The sequence below is a fragment of the Manduca sexta genome, chromosome 10, assembly GCF_014839805.1.
Source record: "Manduca sexta isolate Smith_Timp_Sample1 chromosome 10, JHU_Msex_v1.0, whole genome shotgun sequence".
NCBI lineage: Eukaryota > Metazoa > Arthropoda > Insecta > Lepidoptera > Sphingidae > Manduca > Manduca sexta.
In genome coordinates, this window is record NC_051124.1 from 2,012,192 (window position 1) to 2,034,138 (window position 21,947).

General features: G+C 34.8%; 3 protein-coding genes across 4 annotated transcripts; all 3 read right to left on the minus strand.

The window, feature by feature from the left end:
• Positions 1-1,204: 1,204 nt before the first annotated feature.
• Positions 1,205-7,260, minus strand: LOC115441782. Of its 2 annotated transcripts, none has more exons than XM_030166685.2 (6): positions 6,961-7,260; positions 6,333-6,492; positions 6,055-6,160; positions 3,320-5,957; positions 3,102-3,245; positions 1,205-2,872 (listed from the first exon to the last, which is right to left on the minus strand). In XM_030166685.2, the coding sequence occupies exons 2-6, from the start codon at positions 6,475-6,477 to the stop codon at positions 2,636-2,638; spliced, it is 3,270 nt and encodes a 1,089-aa protein (XP_030022545.1). In that variant the 5' UTR covers positions 6,478-6,492; positions 6,961-7,260; the 3' UTR covers positions 1,205-2,635. The 2 variants fall into 2 exon arrangements, with proteins under 2 accessions (XP_030022545.1, XP_030022544.1); XM_030166684.2 differs by having other exon boundaries at positions 3,320-5,987; positions 6,961-7,259.
• A 282-nt stretch (positions 7,261-7,542) lies between these two features.
• On the minus strand, positions 7,543-12,137 carry LOC115441783. The gene is made up of 3 exons (XM_030166686.1): positions 11,730-12,137; positions 8,918-9,138; positions 7,543-8,381 (listed from the first exon to the last, which is right to left on the minus strand). The coding sequence occupies exons 1-3, from the start codon at positions 11,776-11,778 to the stop codon at positions 8,229-8,231; spliced, it is 423 nt and encodes a 140-aa protein (XP_030022546.1). The 5' UTR covers positions 11,779-12,137; the 3' UTR covers positions 7,543-8,228.
• A 95-nt stretch (positions 12,138-12,232) lies between these two features.
• Positions 12,233-20,076, minus strand: LOC115441784. Its single transcript, XM_030166687.2, has 3 exons — positions 19,929-20,076; positions 14,266-14,471; positions 12,233-12,975 (listed from the first exon to the last, which is right to left on the minus strand). Exons 1-3 carry the CDS (start codon positions 19,981-19,983, stop codon positions 12,838-12,840), a joined length of 399 nt encoding a protein of 132 aa, XP_030022547.1. The 5' UTR covers positions 19,984-20,076; the 3' UTR covers positions 12,233-12,837.
• Between the last annotated feature and the right edge of the window lie 1,871 nt (positions 20,077-21,947).

Consider the following 21,947-nt stretch of genomic DNA (forward strand, 5'->3'; position numbering starts at 1 on the left):
CCTTAGTTTTATTACTATTATACCTTTAAATTATATGCCTTGCTACTTGTAAAACTGAATCCATACAAGGTTTCTGTAACAAGGTTATGAAGCAAAAAATATTATCCTTTGCGGATTCATGGCTTTTTCAACTCTCTAAAACTCTTGATAATTTTGGCATTTTTTATCGAAGATTAAGTTTGAATCCGTTTTTCGAAATTTAAAGGTAAAGTGATTGTGCAGTAAGTTCGTGATGTTAAGCATGTTATATCTTCTGATGGTTGGCCCAATCATGTAGGGCTGCGTAATTGATTCAACCTCTACCTTCAGAATCTCATTGTAGAGAGGACGGAATATGTGCGCTGCAAACTTTTTGCACAGAAGTAAAACAATTTACATAAAAGAAGAAAACGATAATTACAAATGGTCTTATTGCCCTATCTAATATCTTTCAGACAACTACAGGATAGATATTAAAAAAAGGAAAAAAGAGAGCAGTTTAGTGAATGTACTAATAACTTGAGTTTAATAAAAAAATATAATAATAAATAAAACTATTTCAATTGATAACCTACAATATAAATACACGCTTAACACTACCAAACTAAGTAGATTCTTTAGCTTTAACATTTTTCAAGCAACTTGTCCTGCGGTTTTTGTATGAATCATGCTGAGTACGTGTTTAGAATCATTTATAAGTATAATAAGTAATGGTGACGGATCTTCTTTGTGTTTATTTATTAGTGTCGAAATTTGATGTAAGTTGTGGCATGGGATCAGAGGTTTGTATGTTTGGCGTCGACATCCCAATAGCAAATTGTGCAAACTGGCTATTGCCAGTTTGCACAATTTATTACAGTAAATCAAGGTAAATAGGATATATGGTGTGATTTAACCAATTTTACAGAACATTGTATGAATTATGTACAGATAAATTGTGAAATAATCGTTTTACAGTATTAATCATTATATTCGCGATAATTACGTAATACAAAAAGTTCTAAGATTATATAGAGTGGAAAATGGGAAGATTGTTATACAAAAACTTTGCACTCGTGTGATGGTAACCAATGAAAAATACTTCATTTCCATATCATGTTTTGCTCGTAGTAGTCAAGTGATATGAAAAAAATACTGTAGTAAAAAATCCCTGCTAAAGTCTTTACCTTTCAAGCTATTAATAAGCCTATTAATTCCATGTGTTATTAAATAAAGAAGCAAGAGATACAAAACAATCCATTTATTCTCATAGGAGTTCCTTGCCATAATTTTAAGTAAATAAGTTAAATAATAAAATCACAACTTAACGAATACTTAAAATTAACTCCAACGCCTTTAATGTCTCAATTTTGAATTTGGAACAACCAAAGACAAAAGCACAATCAAACTGACGTCGTTAACCGCTTAACTCTATGGCAGGTAAAAACAATCAAAAATGTTACTTTTCTAAAAAAAACAGTAATACTAATGTGAAATGTCAAAGGAACGTTAAAAATATTTATTTACTTTCAGTGCAAATTGTATTGCTGATTTTTAAATAATAATAGTTCATTTTGTCTTTTTATGTGGTACTACATTTTTTATAGAATAATCTAGAATACACAAGAAACATCCCTTAAATTATTGTTGAATGAATAACCAAACGTATGTAGAAATGCTACCTTATGTCATAAAAGGCTTTAAATTTGAAAACAACATATTTCGTATATAAAATCAAAAGCATACAATAATATAGCCCCCTTGCACAGCACGGTGCATTTTAGGAATAATTAGTTATTTATATCGACAACCAAGTTGAACTTGTTAAATAATTTTTTTACACGTTTAATGTTCATATTTACATTTCATTGAAATCGTTACAACTAATCAAGTGTGAAAAATGATTCAATTAATTAACTTTTACCTAAACATACATCACAGATAGAGATATAAAAAGAACCTATATTATAATTGGTATTTTGGTACCAAAAATTATCCGACTTTGGAGAATTGTTTGTTAAGTACATCTAGACTGTTTTATACATTTTTGGCACTTTGAAAATCAATACAGGATTATGAAGTGCTCAAATGACTTAATGAATCAAAATTTATTCCCTTTCATTAGAGATCCACAAGCAAACTGTAAAACCGTAAACTGCGGTTCATTTATAGTAATAGTACACGTCTGAACAAGAAACGAAATCCTCTAACGTTCGCATCAAAACATAAATTTGTTTTTCTGCACACAAAATCAACACGGAACACAACAACAATGGAAGAATAATAAAGTAAAGCGAAACATACGAAAAATTACAAACTAATGAAAGAAGACAGGGTAAGAGAAACAATTCAAGATATCTCCATTTGGAGGGTAAATAAAGTCCATTAAAAAATTGGCAAGCGCTTACAAATTACTCAATAATCCTTACGTATTATAAGTTCCGATGACAACACTGACATTTTAATTAAAAATAATCATCAGTATGACTAGACAACCATCATCTCTGTGATGCTAACACTCGTCGAGGATATCCAACACTTGAATGTAAATGATTTCAAACTAACACCGTGACGATGACAGAAATAAAAATGTAAAAAAAACGATTAAACAAATAAAATAATACTCCAAAAATTTGAACGACATTCACTAACTGATTCTTTGACGAGACAAACTATTTTACTTTTTATCATCTACTGCGTTTTTTGGGTCAGGTTTTTTGTTACAGTCGTCGTGCTTTGCCTCATTTTTGTGTGAATCACAATCTACGTCGCCTTTCTTTTTGTGGGTATCATGCGAATCGTCCACCGACTTCTGTTTGGATTCCCATTTTGTCTGGAATTCTTCATTTAACATTTTTTCGAACTCATTGGAAATTTTATTAATATTCTTCTTCATGACCTGATCCGGATAACTCTGTAAAATAAGCAGATCAATTTTAATCAGAATTATACTGACATTTTAAAGATGCTGACTATTTGTGTTCATAGAAAAGTTGCCTGCAAAACATTATCAAGAAGTAATTTCAATGTCCGCGTATTTTTAAATCACGTTAAAACATAATATCTATAAGTTAAACATTTTACTCATATTCATGTAATTTACTAAAAGAATTTAAAAACGAATTATTTTTTACCAATATTACCTTCAGATAAAGTCGTACGTTATTGAAAATACGTCTAAAGTCCTGTACAACTTGATCATATTCCGTGTAGGATGAATTCTTCAGTTTAGTCGCTATGTCGTGTAAGCACATTGGATACTTTACCACTTCGTAAAATCTCGGCGCCTGGAACAACAGAGTAATTCGCAAATCTGTTGCGCTTTCTAATAAATTTAATAGGATATTTAAATATCATTTACCACTTTTATATCCATGTCATGTTGTATAAAAACAGCTTCATTGATTTGGGCCAAACTTGTCAATATATTTTCGAATTTCTTAACTGTAATGGATGGTAAAGGTTTCTTCTTTTTAGGATGATACCACATCCCCGAAACTGTAACCTTGGGTTTACTAGATTTCTTCTGAGAATCATCTCTCACATAATTGCCACTTTGATCAAAGCTTGGACACCGCGGATTCTCTTTCAATTCCTCTTGTTTGTTAACAACTATGTCTGCTTGATCATCAGTATCTATTCCTTTAGTTTCTGAATCAATGTTCTTATTTGTGTCTTCTATGAACATTGATTGTTCTGGATTTTTAGTTACGTGATCGTTTTTCATTGCTTGTTGATTCCACAAACTGTTTATATCTTTAGCCATAAAACTAGATGAAAGGCAAGGTGACCAAGATTCGCTGTGATCCAAACGAGTTTTACACTGTTTTAATTCATCTGGAAATTCATCAGCTGCACAAAGGCCTAAGGCGTCGTATAACCGAGCAGTGTCTGACTTAGAACCTTCATGGATGAAATCCATTAATTTAGGAGCTGATTGTTTGGCTGCCTCCCAAGCTTTATCCGATGTCATAGAACTGAGTAAATCAAGTGGATCGGACGATCTCATCTCTAAACATGGGATGCCGTGTCTGGATAACAGTTTTTGTTCTTCAGAATATATGTCTTCAGAACGCCTGGTCATTAAGCACGGCCAAGATTCTATATTATATTTAGGTTGTGGTGCTAAAGTAACCGTTGGAAATTGAACTTTTATTTTAAGAGCCCCAATATCCTCTGCTATAGAATTCTCGTAGATTACATCGGGAGATGTGCCTTGTATGAACGAACCGCCGGGATCCGCTGGTTTTATAGGCACCTTGTAACTACCAGGCTTCATGTAAACTTTAGTCATTTCGTGAAACTCATCATTATCAGGATCAATAAATTGCACGGGGCCAGAAATGTTATTAGCTAACGTCACAACATTTGATGGTATTTGAACGTTGTGAGTGTGATGAGTTATAAAATCGTTAGGTTCTTTTTGGACCATCTGACCCCACGCCGCAAAAAAATCAGCCTCTTCCTTAGTGTCGCCACAACTGTTGTTTTTCTGAATGTAACAACCTCTTATGTCTGCAGCCGTAGCCATGCTGGGTATCAATGTTTTTTCGACATGGCTCAACGGTATCATTTTGGCTTTCAGTTCCATGTCTCTACGCTGCAGTAGATCACATGATAAACTCGACACTAAAGGCTGCCCAGGTGCTTTACCCAACTCAGCGTCCATCTTATGCTTCAGCTGTGTATACAACTCGCGTTGGTCCTGACATAAGCCTTCAAGCGCACGAAAATCTGAAGCATTGGTTATAGTCCAGGATTGACGAGGTTTCGCTTCCCTCACGCTGGCTGGATCACATTTATATTGCGTTTTTTGGTATACATCTATATCACTCTGATCGCTCAAAGGGTAGAAATTAGTTGGCGGTGGTACAACTGGGAACTTCTTATAAGTAACTGCAGATCTTGCTGGCCATGGACCGTCATTGTACTGCTGGCAAGTGGGTTGAGTTTGATTCTGTACCCAGGGAGGTTGAACAGCATTAAACGGCTGTGGAGATGCATTCACTGGCCTAGGAGTACTTACTTGAGCTTTCGGAGGCGGAAACTTATTCTGATTTTGATGACGCGGGGCTGCAGAGTTCGTTGCGTAGTAATTATGTGTGAAACTTTTCTGTTCCATGGTAAAGCCGTGATCGAGACACTTAAATGTTTTGTAAATATGCGTCAACATTTCTTTTGTAACAGCCTGCCATTGTACAAAACATTCCCTTATGTTTGGGCTATAATATTTATTCTCAATTCTAGAAAAGGTGTCATGTTTTTCGCTAAGCAACTCTTTTACACCTTTCCAACCATCTAAAATTCTTACAAAAGAAAATATAAAATTCTTTATTACCCACGGAATGCCCTGAGAATGTAGATTAGCCACAGCACTGTCAGATTTCTGCACATTGGATCTTGTTTTAGCACAAATCGAGTGAATATTTTTAAAGCAAGGTCTGTTGTGGTGTGCTATTGCTATATTCTCAGCGTCAGTGCACGCCTCGATGGCGAGTTGAACTATTTGATTAGGTATTTGATCGTGTATTACTATTTTATCCAGCGCTGTTAGCAGTGCCTCCGACGAGGGTGACGGCTTGTTTTTATCCTCATCGTGATTATTTGATTTTTGGCTTTGCTTTTGAGCATTTGTCTGTTCATTTCTCGAATCAGTTATGTTACAAAGTTCTGAAACCATTCTCTCACCTTCAACGTAAAAATCTAGACTTGAAGTGGATTCCGAAGTGAGGTTTCTGTCCTTTCGTTGCCTTTCGTTATCATTATCCCTGCATCTGTCGTGATATCTCGGATCAGCGCTATAAGCATTGCGCTTCTCGTGGCCTTTTATCATTTTCTTCTTCGCCCCAGTTCCAATCGGCTCTTGATTGGATATAGACCAGGAGCTCTGGGAACGTCTATCAGAATTACCGCTTCTATCTCCGATCATACCAGAACCGCTGTAGTTGGGCGAAGATGGATCAAAGACGAGGCCAACTAGAGGTGAATTCGGCGGTGAACTGAAAGATGGCACCGATGGATTGTTGTATCTGAAAAATTATTCATAAGTATTATAAATTATTATTTAAATTTTATAACCATTGATCAAGTGAGTACCTCGGATTCTGATACTGCTGGCTCGATGCGGTGGCCTCGTAGATACCAGTCGCAACACGACAATAAGTCGCGATGTTTGGATCAGAAAGATCTTTGCTGGAACACCCTGAACAGCGACAAATATGTTTTATAAATATATAATAATATAATATAATTCAATGTCGCATTATAGTTAATAAAATTTTGCATCCAAAATATCGCATATATTTTAATTTGCTTCAACCACCAAAAAATAGTAGTGTCCTCTTTTGATTTAAAGTTCACTGACAGTGCCTTACCATAGTTTTTCTGCTGCATCACGGTATACGGGTGGGAGGAAGGGAAGCCCTCGGTTTGATGGGACGAGCCTCTCTCCCGCCCCCCATCTGCGTTGTCCCGATACTCCCCTGACTTGCTGGAAACACCGCTTCCATATTCTTGCATTGGGCTCGCGAATATCTTTTTATAAATGATTATTTTGAACACATGGTCTTTCAAAAAATGAGTAGATGTTTTAAAGGTTTTTCTTATATTATCCTATAGCATAAAATGCTCCGAGCATCAGCATTTTGATTAGATTTATAAAAAACAATGTATTTTTTATTAATTCTAGTTTTACGATCGGGTTTCTGGGTTTTGCTTTTCTCTATTTTAATTCACTTTTTTAGAATGATTTTGATTGTTAAACTAAAAGTGAAGATTCAGAAATAATTTTCCGACATGACGGATAAAATATTAACTACATCTAGTTGGTGTCCATTTCAAAAATTGCCTAAATATCTATTTTAGATTTCATTATAACTACACAATTTTCTTTTAACATAATTAATAGGAAAACTACTTTGCAATCTATAATAATGGAATTACGTAATATTTTCAAGTCCAATCTTATAGAAACTCAAAATATATTTTTTCATCAAAACTTACCAAGGATTTTGCACCGTCGTCCTTTGCCCGGTGTTTTAGATGATAGTTCTCATGTTCAATAAAAAAGATATCACCTATCGTTGATTGTCAAAGTATATTTTAATATTTTTATTTATTCTTATGTAATAACTGTTATGATTTCACACGATTTCGACTTTACTGGATGGCCACCATGTAATACCTTATTTTCTAATGTTATTTGCGTGTTCATCAATTCATTACCATATTTTTCTATACATAGATGTTCTTTGTATAATGTACGTCTTGCCAAATAATTTTTAAACCGATCATATGATTTCGTTCACTTGTTTCTTGACATTACGTTTTTTTTTGTTCGCTTTCGGCCAATTTGAATGTATCTGGAAACTTCATGGAGTTTAAAAGTATACGGTGTTGAATCTTGTAAATTATTCGTCTAAGCTTGCAAATCGGGTGAGGTAAATATGCAATAGCATCGGTCGCAAATTATTACTCATTGCCACTTGGTATTTTATTTTAAACAGTAAAATAATATCCATTTTTCAATAAATCTTAATTCCGTTCATCATAATTATGGTCCCAGGTAAGAAAATTAGGAAAAAATGCAGCAAACATGAATTTATTGTAAAATTATTTACATTATATTCACAATGAAAAACTACATCACATAAAATACGTTCAATACATTTACCTGTAGTCAACTTTGCTGGCAATAAATTTCACTTACTTCAGACCGGAAATTAAACAGTCAATCAGATGAAATATTAAGTTGATAAAATTTTATTCACCTTACCCCTTTGAACAGGTTGAATACTAGGGTCTCTCGACAAGGCGCATACTAGTCGCAGAGAGAAAATATTTAAAAAGCGAAGCTAATACTTGTATTATGTTCTTTTATTTATATTATACACTTTTTATTTTATTTATCCGACCACGACATAGTGACCCCACTGCTCCTGATGGTAAGTGGAGTGGGGTCCAATAAAATGTGCACTGACGAGAAATGATTACCCATCGGCATTCGATACAATTATGCCGGCCTGTTGGAACCGTATATACACAGGCAGATCCCAGAACATACTAACGTGGACTACTATGGCCGGTTGTAACACCTTGCGTTTAGTGGTCGCTATCCGCGCGGATATAAAATGTATCCTACCACAAGCATACTCGCTTTTAAATAAATTTTGTAGGAACGAAGATTCATTTTACATTCGCAAAACTAATATTGTGTAAAAGGCAATTACAGTGGACTAAACTATATCATCATGATTTTGTTTCCTATAAGTTCATTTGCATAAATTCGTAACTAGCATCTGTAGAACAGTAAAAATCAGCAATGCAGTCGAGGAGTGTGCGGCAAACGCTCCGTTGCAGTAGTCAGTCATGCAGGAACAAACCTCCTGCCTTCCGCCGTACCCTGCGCGGTGGTAGCACATACCCTGAAACCAATAAGTGTATAATAAAGGCAAATAATTCATTATTCAATAAACTTCTGGTTTCATGTGTCATGTTTTAAAAACTCGGTATAATAGACGTAATAATACTACTGGAATCGGTCCATGTAGCTTTTAGTCTACCATAGCGACTTCGAGTGGATTGGTAGTCTTCACATACCTTCGAAATTCTAAATATCTTCAATATATTTTGTAGGTTTTTTCACAAGGATGTTACTACTTTGAGAAAATAGACAACGCAAATTTTAAGTATATATTGCAATGTACAAAAGTGGGCACGTAGTGCGAATATCGCGCCATGTTGTTGATTTGGATGCCTCGTAATTCTAAATGACGTCGTGTGCCTGTATTGCGCTCTTTTTCTATTCCTTGACCCTTTCTACCAAAATTCAAAGATTTAAGAATTGTTTAATTTTTTCCGGATTTTAATCATTCTTTCTATATTGGATTTTATATCACGTATATATTTGATAAAAGCAAAAATCTAAAATGCGACGAATATTCTATTGCTAAAACCTTACCTTAAACTTAGTCTCGTCCCACCCACAGCTCCTGACGACCCTGCTCTCCGGGTACTTCCCGTTCACAGAATGGTCCACGTGCTGTATAATCTTCCTGCACATGGTGTGCGTCACGCCTTTATCATGATCTGAGCAGTTCTTCTTCAGGCTTTCAGGTAAGACCTTCTCCAGGCAAAGACTGTTGATAGCGCTGTTGCATTCGTAGCACATGATGGCAAAGCCTGGAAAGTTCGGTAGCTTTAAATATTTCTGCTTCTAAATTCCAAGCAATTGTGAGTTGAATTTCGTGGAGATAGTGACACGAGGAGCAGAAAAAACAAAGTTCTGTATCCCATAGGGCAGGTATTGGTAGTCTCTTTGCACAATCTTGTAATACCACTTTAACTTTTTCTACTTTCATTAATTTCATAAGTATTGTCGCTTTAGAGCTCTTAATATTTTTATAAAATGTTATAATCTACTGTTTATAAGTTATTGTTTTTTTAATCCGTCATATATTGTTAACTGTGTGTGTGTGTGTGTTTTTTATACTTTTATTTTTGTTGTTTGATTTATTTGTAGAAAAATAAATGGTTTATATGGTTCAATGTCGAGACGAGGACAGCACTCGCCTGATAAGCGATTCGATCGTCCATAAACAGTAGCAACACCACACAGAACTTTGAGTTACAAAGTTCTGCTCACTGCGTTCGTCACCTTGCAACATAAGCTGCTAAGTCTCATAATGTTCAGTAAAATAGTGAAGATTACCTTTTTATCTAGTCTAGTTTTTCCGCATGTATACTGAACTACCCTTGGTATTCACTTAGATAATTAACCTACGCCCTCATAAGTTCACTAGCCTATTAATTCACTGGAGTACTATTCAATTTGTATTAATTGCCCGGCAGGGTGCGTGGGCGCGACGTGGTCGCTAAGCTGATGTGAATTGACTTAACTTCTCGGAAATGTGAATGAGTTGCGAATGTATTTAGATTATTTTATACGAAACTATTTACTAGAATTATGGCAGATTATTGTAAATTCACGCCTTTGTATGAAGGTATAAACAGAGATATACCAATATTTCTGCAAATGTATACCCACCCCATGGTGCAATAGTTATATCGAGCGTGTATCTCAAATTTTGCAGCACAGATTCTGCATCTAGATTATTACAGAAAATCGCCGTCTTCATACTTTGCTTATAGGTAATATTATGGAAGACCAGCAAATAATGCAATGGAAATTGTCGTTTGTTAGATGAGCTTGCTGTTCGCCTGAGGGTAAGAGATACGACCGCCCATAAACAGTAGAAACACCATCCAACACCTTTACAAAGTGTTGTTTGGTATTCCACTGCGCTCGCCATCCTGAGACATGAGATTTTAAGACTTAATATGACCAGCAGCTATAAATATAATATAGAGCATTTGTGACCGTCATTTCTTCTCGTATCGATAATATATTCTTTGATAGCATGAAGGAGAGAAAGACCAAAAATAACCTTAAGTTAGTTTTAATAAGCGGCGATAGCCTAGTTGGGTGTGGAACGGACTGCCGAGACGAATGTCCGCAGGTTCAAATCCCAAGGGCACACACCTCTGACTTTTCTAAAAAATCATATGTATATTCTTTGTGAATTTATCGTTCGCTTTAACGGTGAAGGAAAACATCGTGAGGAAACCTGCACATCTGAGAAGTTCTCTATAGGAATTTCGAAGGTGTGTGAAGTCTACCAATCCGCACTAGGCCAGCGTGGTGGACTAAGGCCTAATCCCTCTCAGTAGTAGAGGAGGCCCGTGCTCAGCAGTGGGCAAGTATATAATACAGGGCTGATATTATTAGTTTTAATATCTCCGCATCAATCATTCACAAGATATAATTCAGTTAGGAACCGAATCGAAGAGCACTTTAAAAAGGAGGATTAAAGCGATGTCATGCATTTATCTTCAGTGATTGATGCCAGTTGGGAACAAAGAAATTAGTAGTTTCGTAAGTTCATAGCTGAGAAAATCGCATATGGAACCTATCTTAGTTCACATTGTTTGCGGCTTGCACACAAGTATGAAAAAGTGTGTGTGTACTAAATTACTAACATAGCTTATTTTTTGAATTTGCAATCGCATAAGTCTACTACTACTTATATTACAATTGTAATTCGAAGCTGATAGAGTTAGTTTGTCAGACAGGTGGCATTTACCATTGGGTGAGCTTTACGTATCTTTCTGTTTCTAACCGATTATAAAAGAAAAGGCTATCGATCCGACGTGTATTTTTTAATGCCTGTTACTAGAAACGCGGTTACTTATGAACCGATTTCGAAAATTCTTTTTTTGTTCAAAAGAATACACCTTCACATTGATTCCATAGAATATTTTTTAAAATGTCTTTAGTAGTTTGGTTTTAAAACTAAAATTACTAGAATAATCCAAGACATCGTCTAAGTAAACGAAATTGCAAATTTTTGTATTGAGCAATCGATTTTATCCAATAGAATTAGTACTAAAAAAACTACATTTGTAATTTGAGAGTAGTTACTACTTTTTGATACTGTGTGATAAAGTTGCGTAATTTTGCCGTATTTGTTTTTATTAAACGTTAACTAAGTTATTATGGTTTAATTTACTCAATAACATTTAAAATATCTTTGGCACTGCCTTCGCCATATTTTATCTCTTAACTCTGAAGGTATAAACAAACCATATCCTAACAACCAGAAATGATTTATATCACCATCAATATTCTTCGAAAACTTTGTTGACCGGTGAAATAACAAAAGCAATACTTCTCACTAACCTTTACTATACAATAATACAAGTAAAGAACTTACCCCACTCAAAAGCAGCACAAAGAAACAGGAATACAAGAGCGTATCTCATGTTGATCACTGGGCTACAATTGCTAATATGACACTACGAGTAATGTCGAGATTGCAAGTTGTCACGCAAGGCCAGCACCACGGCTCCCTCGATTGTGATTCGCAAAGGATGCGGCTCGTTGTGACGGACGACAATTCCGATTGCTCATTTTGTTAGATCATTTAAATATTCTTCTACCTTCTGTCCTGTTCTGCGGCTGTCTTCTCTTTCGTTCCTTGTTTTTAGCAGGAATTTTGAAGCTTTTTATAACGTGTGTATGAAATATTATCTAGGTTATTTTCGATTACAATTTAATTAAATCATAAAATAATGTTACGTGAATAACAAATAATATACAGAAGCATCTTTAAACGGATGACTTAAAAAATCTTGCACTAGTTGAATAACCATTCTTGAAATAAACTAAAGTCTAATACCTGCTTTGTAAATAGTAATACAAAAATCAAAGATCACAAAAGAAATAAATCCTTTTAATAAACACATCATAAACAAAACATAACAATAATGGTTTCACGCACATTCATGTTAGGTAACTCATTACCATCTGCAAAACATTGTATTTCCATGCGATTTTATGTCAAAAGAAATAAGATTCAAACTTACTCTAGAAACAAAGGTGTAAAATGAAATCTTTATCATCTATTTACAGTGTTGTGTTAATTTGTTTAACATGTTCATACGCTCACGTAACATATACAGTATCTACATTTAATACAGCGTTAAGTCTAATTATAACATCTATTTTACACCTATCTTTATTTATTTCATTAGCCAGACTACGTTCTTTACGGAATCCAACATAAACAGCAATACGATTCATTTTTGTGTTGATCTACAAGAAATAGACATTGACAGCCAAATAGTTTATATTTGATCTAGAATTATCAGCTTTAAAAGCATTAGATTTTGTGTCGACTTTTTCATGCAGTTTAATCTTCTGACTCGATTCCTCTACTTTGAGATTCCTTCTTTCTCAATCTTTTTACTGAACACATTCATAACATTCGATGTTAAGTGAATAAGCTTTGGCTATCCTAGTTACTGGTGTGGTTTCTTCGACTAGAATCTCAGGAGCGCGAATGTGAGAAGCATCAGCGCTGTGGCTCCAACTGGTATGGAAGCCGAGTTGCAGCCGTCTTCCGTGCATGAGCAGACTTCTTGTCTGCCGCCGAAGCCAGAGCGCTGGTAGCACCGACCCTGGGCAGGAAGAAAATATTTTTATGGTGCTGATGACTTTGAGATGCTTTAAAGTGATATTGTAATATGACTTATTTAATACGACGTGTTTGGCAAAATCTTTTTTTAAAGGGGAATAAATATTTTAAAAATTATAATATTATATTTTAGTGATGGAATCTTTACATGTTTACTTATGTTAATGTTTCTCTTGAAATATATTTTCCGAAGTTATCGAGATACAGAAATCCCTTGCGCGATATTTAATTAGGTTAATGACATTATTTTTTTAAAAATATTTTTTTATAGAATTAATTGCAACAATGTCATTTAAAAATCAATTTCATCCCATAAGTGATCCGAGGCTTCTTCTCGTTGGCGGGTTTTATTGCAATATCCTGGCAATGTCTTACGAGATTATACCGGAGTTAACAAACAGAACTTAACTCACAATGGAGGAGGAAATTCCTTCATAAACGGTGGCATAGTATTAACTGGTATTAACCACTGAATTCGACAATAATATAGGTTCTCATAAACTAGAACAGCAGAACCCTAGTTTAGTCTCTATTATTATAGATAAATTGTTAATTTTATCTACACTTTCGTACGTTTTCTGAATTGTGTAAAATAATTTATTAAAAATATTTATTCACAAGACAATGCCACTTGCTTAAAAACAATATTTGACTATGTAATATAAACTTATAATAAATTGTAAACCAGTGCAGTCGTCGGATTACCTATCTAAAACGTCTGCATTTTGATTAAACTCTTGATTGCGATAAGATAATATTGCCAAGAGAAAATAAAGTTTCAAAATTAAAACAAATAATAACTTTAATTGAGGCTTAGGAATTTCATTTGAGCCCTTGAGCACATAGATCAAATTATTTTATTTATAAACTTAATCACATTTGTGGCGCCGTCACAACTTCACCCGAAGACGTCGCTCTCTGGATGATGGTCAGGAGCATGCCAGTCTCTTGCAAGCAGACTCTGAAAGGCGCCTCGACAAATTTAACCACCATAGAAAGTTTACAATGTGTTTTTTTATACCTTTATAGCAAATTGATCCCACTGCACTGGCTTACGAAAGATCATTAGTTATTATCCCTCGTACGTCGGCATAATTATACCGGCCTGTTTGAAACGGGATATACGGCCTGTATGAATAGGATGGATCCCCAAACACAACTCACAAACGTGGGCCACTATAACAGTTTATACACATTGTGTAAGGTCGTTATCTGGGCAAATTGATAGGATATTTTAGGTTAGTCACCATCAAGTTTGGATTCAATGTCTCACCTTGTAACTACTTTCATCCCAGCCACATCCCCTGATGACCCTGCTGTCTGGCGGCATGCCGTTCATCTCGAACTCCACCACCTGCGAGATTTTCCTGCACATGGTGTCCTTGGGGCCGCACGGCAGCTTCAGCGAAGGCGGCAGGTTGTCCATGAGACAGCGGGAGTCGTTGTGGCTGTTGCATTGGTAGCATGTGATAGTTAGACCTAGAAGGTTTGAGGACTCAACGTTAGTAAGAATAAAGACGAATTTGTAAGCAATTCATATATGAGTGAGTTGTGTTCAACGGTTTGTTTCTTTTTTAGCAGCCTTGACAAGTAGGTTACCTTATGTTAAATGATCTCCGCCAACCATAAACAGCTCTATACTAGAAGATTCATGTGCTACCGGTTTTAATAAAATGGACAGAAATTATAAAAGAGAGGATGTTTGGATTTAGTTATTATTCTGAGAGATCACATACCATAAAAATTCTAACAGCAGGCGGTTACTTTATGTTCATTTTCTGAGAGATAGTACAACCATAGTCGAGGTATCTATTGGCTTTACCATCATAACAGCAAACTACTGATTTAGCTATCACTACTACTTATTCAAAAGTTATGTTTAATATAGATTAATTGTTAAAAATAAAAACAAACGAACTATATTAAATTTCTACGCGATGTTATATGTATTCAAGGAAGGAAAAACTTGAAAAATGAATATATCATAAAAATAATACCTAAATACTTTTATAATGATATGCTTAATAATTTCTGCACTTTCATGCGATATCCAAAAAAAAGAATTTAGATATTTAAAAAGTGAGTGTTTAACTTTAGCTTTTGCTCTAATGATAGTACTTTAATTAATTTTACGGTAAAATATTACTTAACATGCAACAAAAAATTTTCGAAATACATAAAAGGCTACCATAAAACTGGCTAAAGGGGTGAAGAGAATAAAATTTATATTGAAAATTATGTCCAGATAACTTTATCTGAATATATAGGTTAAATAACCTAACTATAGGTATCATTTACGGTTATACAGAGATTACAATTACAATGCTCGACCTGGTAATAAACCTACATAATCCCCCTTCTATCTCCGAAGGTCGCAATTAATGCACCTACTTATCCCCGTGTGTGGCAAGGCGTTATAGCAACGAACCTTCCGCAGCATCGACCCTAATGCACAGAGTGACATTTGCTGCGGCCTTAGACACACAGTCCAGTATATTTATGGTTGTAACTACACATTGAGGCCTATGAGGGCTTGCAAACATTTCCTGGACTTCTCCCCTCTGCTCAGCCTCATAAGGTTGCTTTTCCTTCTCCCACACTTCCCTTCCCAAGGTATCCCCTCCCAACTTTCCTCCAGGGCCCTACAATCGCTAAACCGGGGGATTCCAGATGGTAATCGGGGTCAGATAATAATAATAAAAAAAAATCGAGCACAAATTCTATACAAAAAACCGCGATAGAATCCGGAAAATTAGTTTAATTTCAATGTCTAACATTCGCGTAAACATAAAAAATCATCACACAAATTCTAGATTTCAGGCTGATTGAATAGAAGGTAATAGTACCAAATGCGATCTAAATTCTGTTTCTCTTCAGTCCTTTAAACGTTCATATCGTTTTACACATGCTAACTGCTAGATACATAGTCTCCGATAGTTCAGGACGCTCCATTTATATAAGAATAGATGCAAGTAGTTCAAGGTCATCGTTAGGAACTGCTGACCTCAATTTAGTCTATTGAATGAAGAATAGAAGTCAGATCATAATTTCTCCATTCTATACTTTTAGACCTATATTTGGATTTTATTTAGACGGCTTCCAGTCACGCATTTATTAGTAAGAACCCATCTATACATGGAGGATGTTAACTTCATAGACCTACATGTCAAAGGTAAGTTGTATTAAAAATTCGCAAAGCTATGATAGGCAAGATGGCCTCAATAAAATTTAGTAAACCTTTGTAAGAGTCAAGATGGCGGGTTTTGACTAACAGCTTATCGAGTAAATTTATGTTTTAACTAAGCATAACTTTGCGAAATTTTTATTAATAAGACTGTATGTGTTTATCGCTTTCTCATCACTTTCGTGAAGGTATTGCTCCGATCATTTCCCATGTGCATGATTTTCATTATAAAATTGATGGCAGTTGATTTAGGAACTAGATACGTATGTTCAATATTGTCATTTCTATGTTCAACAGTCCTTCTCTACCCACGGATTAACGTCTCACGATACTTGGTGGGCCCCGATGGCTGTTTGTTCAACAATTAGGCCCATTACACAATCTAATTTATCAACATCTTTTACTAGAGATTTTTTTGTTTAGATATTTTCACGTTAGTTTATTCTACCTAGAGAATGTAGATACCATTCTATATTTTGTCTCGTATAGAAAGAACGAAAGAAAGAAATATTTTTTTGGTTGTAGTAACATTATATAAAACACAAAACGAATAATGAAAAAAGAACTACATTATTATAAGAGAAATAAAAAAATAAAAGAAACAAACTAAACGTCCATATTTGTTTATATTGTAATTATAAATGTGTGAGTCTGATGAGCAAAACCTCATTCCTTGTTATATATTTCTTGAGTTACATATTTCTAACTAGCTGTTTTCGCGACTTCGTACGCACGAATCAGTGGCATAGGGCGTTAGGGACTGCCCAGCTCGAGGTGACATTTTTAGAAGGGGGGAAGGTGGAACGATGACATTTTTTTTGCGCTCATCCCCTGACGAGATGCGATATGAACCCCACCACTGGATAATGGATATCTCAATTATACTCTGACCATCGAAAAAAATCATGAAAATTCATTCAGTAGTTTCGAAGACTTGCGCTTACAAACAAACGGACAAAAAAGAATTCTAGAAAACGATGATTTGTATTGTATCTTTAGTCATCTCCTTACCTTTTTATTACTTTTCTTTCAATGTACAAACACACCGGTGCTATTATTTTATTATTTGCAATAATTATTATTTGTCATAATAAAAGCTTTCTTTCCTTGAATGCTATATATTATCGAACTCTAGATAATTCGACCTACCGTTTAATGTCATATTGCTAGCCGACCTCTACCTATTCTATGTGTACAGTGGGTTAGTAATCTATATCTTCCTGTGTATTTGGACGCTAAATCATATGACCTAGTTTAAATTCTTGTTTTGAAATACTTTTGACCCTATAACCTTGTGGAGTACAATAAAACTTATGATAGGAAAGGACAGACAGAAGTACAACGAATCTTCAACTCATTTAATAAATCAAGAACTTGTAGTTTATGTAAAGTAATTAGGTTTTTATAGGCCAGTTAACAGCAAACTTAGAGTTCTAAGATTATGTCGAACGAAAGTTGGAAAGATTGTCATATCAAAATTTTGTGCTCATTCGATGGTTACTCAATCTACAACGAAATAGCAAAACTACAATATAAAATACTTCATGAAATTATTATTTCCATATCGTGATTGGCACATTTTAAAGCGTATTTTAACGTATTTTCCTGTAAATATATTTCATTTTGTATTAATATCTAAGGACGCTGTGACATCTTGTCACGCACAGTTCAAATAAGACACCGACTCATTATACCAATTTTGGTAACAACTTTTGGAACACAAGTTCGTTTCCGATGTACTAAGTGTACTGATTATTTGTCGTTGTTCTTCAATGCTTTTAACTGTAAGACTTGATTCAAAGAATTTACTCTCAAAACTACAAAAAGTTTTGTAATATTCACAGTGCGTATATTATCAAAACGAATGCTACGTAAGTTTATAGGGTTCTATATATAGATCTTTAGGATTTATAGACGGCTACAAGGACTGTTATTTTGTTTATGTAAAACGCGTTAAAATAGGTTGCAATATTAAATTATAATCAAACCGATGTGTGACGACAATAACATAACATCTTGTTTAATAAATGTAATACTAGCCCTGTATATATACTGCCCACTGGTGCACGGGCCTTTACTACTGAGAGGGTTTAGGTCTTAGTCCACCACGTTGACCTAGTGCGGGCAGACTTCACAAACATTCGAAATTCTTAGGCAAAATTCTCCTGATTACCTTAAAACTTATATAGAATCCTCGGGTATGTGGGTTCCCTAATGATATTTTCCTTGACCCATGTTTATCGTCCTATTGTCGGATCCATAGCGAATGAATCAATTAGAATAAAGTTTGACGTGCTTACATATGAGTTATTTTGATTGGTCTATTTTTACCATTAATACGTAGTTAGCAGTTGGGATTGTTTATTGGAATCGGCCGATAACTAACACTATGTATGTTTGAGATTTTAACGGAATTGATATCAAGTACGTGCCGGTTGGTAAGTAAGCCAGATCCATTATGTAATGTGAAAAAAAACGTGGCGTCAACCTCACATGGCTGTGTTATAAATACAGGAAAATAACAAAAACACAGAATTTGCGATGCATCTCTATTTTCTTGATGTTTAAAAATCATTATTTTATTTTATAACCCGCAAATAAAATATACTAATATAAAATGATTCTAGCATTAATTGTGATGATTTTTGTTAATTTACGCGCATCGAGCAGCGCTGTTAACTCTTCAAATTTGCATGAATAATAGTTTATGTTAACTAATATTTTTTTTTTAATTAAACTAATATTCCGGATTCTATCGCGGTTTTTTGTTTTTTATTTTTCTAATTTCTTTTTCATTCGGGCACGGCAGTGTCCCCTTTGCACCTGATGGTAAATGGAGTAGGGTCCAATAGAATGTCGACTGACGACAAATGATTACCACTCGACAGTCGACACAATTATGCCGGCCTGTTCAGAACCGGATACACATGCTAATCCCAGAACGCAACACACGTGGGCCACTATGAGGGGTATTAACACCTTGCGTACCTTGGTCGCCATCTGGGCGAATATAAAATATATCCAGCGAATAAAATCGTCGACGACAATTCCTATTTTCCACCTTATCTTTCTCAATTAGGGGTAGGCGATTTTATGTCTATATACATTATAGAGATATGTCCTATATAATTAAGTTTCCATGATGTCTCATAGATATGAACACAATAGTCAGTTATTTTGGTGTTGTGTGTTGAATACATGTAACTTTTTTATCATTGGATTATCAAAATTACTAATCAAAAGATTAGTGACCCGTAACTGTTAGCTTTTGAACGAGAAACATTCTAGTCATGTTAAATAAAAATGCTTTATGATTTCTTAATTTTAATGAATTCTTAAATTTTTCTTTTCTCATCACTGGCATGAATTTATTTTTTATATATTAAGTTTAATATAATACAAACTAAATATTAAACCCTACCAAAAAACCAGTTAAATAATTTAAAAAAAAGTCGTTTAAATAATGCTAAATGTTTTTCCAGTATGGCTGTTTACTATGACGTCTCCTAAATAAATGTCCATACAGTGCAATTTAACGCAGTAAGAAGCTATGACGTTACTACATACAGCCGTCACTCCGCGTAGCAACTTGAGTATCCGCCCGCCCTACTTACAGAGATGTAAACCTTGAAAATTTTATATTTCATAGTTTATTTTAAACTAAGCCCATATTTCCGCGAACCGTGCGTAGCACGAAACGTCTAGATCATTAAATTAGGAACCGACACGTGTTATAACGTAAAGTCACAAACCTTGATGTAGCAAACTGCATATTACCGCCAAAAAGCAAATAACAACGAACGCCATTTTGTACGTCCACACCGGTTTTGCCCGCCGCGATCTGAACACGAGTGCGACCAGCCGCTGACTGGCCGACGAAACACTAACATCAGTTTAGGATATATCTAACCTAGCTACACTTATCCAATTGTGGCAATACGACAAATTGACTTTGATATGGGATATTGCACGTGAGTTAAGTAATTCTTATAATTGAATATTTGTCGGTGATAAATACAAGATGGCGGCGTGGCGGGAAAATATTTACTGTGGAGATTAGATTGGAAAAGTTTGAATGCGGTTTGAATGAATTCCCTTTGGATTGGATTTATTTTTAATAGAATATTACATCATTATAGAAAAATATGGAAAACTAAGTAAATAACGACATTGTCACTCGTAGAACCAACTTTGTTGTATATTTAGATATTATAAAAAATACTAGGTGGTTATATTTTGTTAACGGATATGAAGGGAATATTCAGAAACGTATATACTTTATTTTGCAAGACCTCAGTATGACTCGCGCCTTACTGCTTGACTCTACATAAGCGTCTAAGAATGTCCTCACCATACTATGTATTTCGTTATTAAAATAAATAATTTACCGATAATTTACTGGAAACTAAATTTGTGCTCTAAAACTATGCATATAAAACAATTTTAACTTTTTCTTTGGCCATTATGTACGGATAAAGAAATCTTAGTGAGATATAATCAATCTATACTCTATACTATTATATAAAGCTGAAGAGTTTGTTTGTTTGTTTGTTTGTTTGAACGCGCTAATCTCAGGAACTACCGGTCCAAACTGAAAAATTCTTTTTGCGTTGGATAGCCCTTTGTTTGTGGAGTGCTCTAAGTTATATATCATCACGCTATGACCAATAGGAGCAGAGCAGTAATGAAACATGTTGCAAAAACGGAGACAATTTATTAGTTTTGAGAGCTTCCGTTGCGTGCGCTGCGTAAACGGTTAAAGTTATGCAACAATGATGTATGACGGGATTGTTCCTGTTAAAAGTTCTAAAAAATATATTATAAAACAAAGTCCCCGGCTGCATCTGTCTGCCTAAACGTCTTAAACTCAAAAACTACCCAACGTATTAAGATGAAATTTGGTATGGAGACAGTTTGAGACCCTGGGAAGAACACAGGCTCCCGGGAAACTACTACTTTTATAACTTTTATAACGGAAAACTTTAGCCTGAAAAACTTTATAACGCGGGCGGAGCCGCGGGCAAAAGCTAGTTATTTAATAACTTTGATATACATTTATACCTACAGTATAAAAGACGCTGTTAAACTAGTTAATAACCACCTAACTAGCGACAGCCACAGTATTGTCGTATCGGAAGATGTAAAATTCCATTAAAATCAGTCCATTTTTCATTGATTTATTCTTGTAATATAATCGCTTAGCCTTTAAGATTTAGTCGTTTGATGGCAACGGGTTGATTAACGAAATTCTTTTAAACTAGAATTTATCGCAATATAAAATTATTTGTTTAAAAATTTAAATTACTTAACATTTTATATTTTACCGTCATGTCCTATGTTTAATGTAGACTAAACAATAGTCCCCTTTAATAATTAACATTTATTATTATCCCCACGGGGATTTCTTTGATACTGAGTTTAGAACCGAAACAAATAATAAATATGATTGCAATTGCCATGCCGGCCTGGTATGTCAGTAAGACGCTCTCATCCAGTTAGGTCTAGGCGCGGTAGGTGCGACCGAACGCCGCCCTCGCACCGCTGCGCAAACTACCGGTAATTATCGTATCCTGTGCACATCGGAACGACATGTCGGATCGCGAGTTAAAATTTATAAGAATTTCTCACTGGTATTTGTAGGAGTTGACTTATTTTTAAGAATTTTGGATAATGTAAATTTGTAACATTCTTTTACTAATAGAAAGCCCACTGACCTTGTCTATAACATGGCCTATTTTAATGTCATTCATTACTTTAGAATATGCTAGAGA

Coding starts and splice junctions, on each gene's coding strand:
- LOC115441782 (XM_030166684.2), bottom strand. CDS start 6,477: ATGCAAGAATATGGAAGCGGTGTTTCCAGCAAGTCAGGGGAGTATCGG. Junction 6,161..6,332: donor GATGCAGCAGAAAAACTATG/GTAAGGCACTGT, acceptor GTCGCTGTTCAG/GGTGTTCCAGCAAAGATCTT. Junction 5,988..6,054: donor CAGCAGTATCAGAATCCGAG/GTACTCACTTGA, acceptor ATAATTTTTCAG/ATACAACAATCCATCGGTGC.
- LOC115441783 (XM_030166686.1), bottom strand. CDS start 11,778: ATGAGATACGCTCTTGTATTCCTGTTTCTTTGTGCTGCTTTTGAGTGG. Junction 9,139..11,729: donor TTGTGCTGCTTTTGAGTGGG/GTAAGTTCTTTA, acceptor CGAACTTTCCAG/GCTTTGCCATCATGTGCTAC. Junction 8,382..8,917: donor GGGACGAGACTAAGTTTAAG/GTAAGGTTTTAG, acceptor TATTGGTTTCAG/GGTATGTGCTACCACCGCGC.
- LOC115441784 (XM_030166687.2), bottom strand. CDS start 19,983: ATGGCGTTCGTTGTTATTTGCTTTTTGGCGGTAATATGCAGTTTGCTA. Junction 14,472..19,928: donor ATGCAGTTTGCTACATCAAG/GTTTGTGACTTT, acceptor CAAACCTTCTAG/GTCTAACTATCACATGCTAC. Junction 12,976..14,265: donor GGGATGAAAGTAGTTACAAG/GTGAGACATTGA, acceptor CTTCCTGCCCAG/GGTCGGTGCTACCAGCGCTC.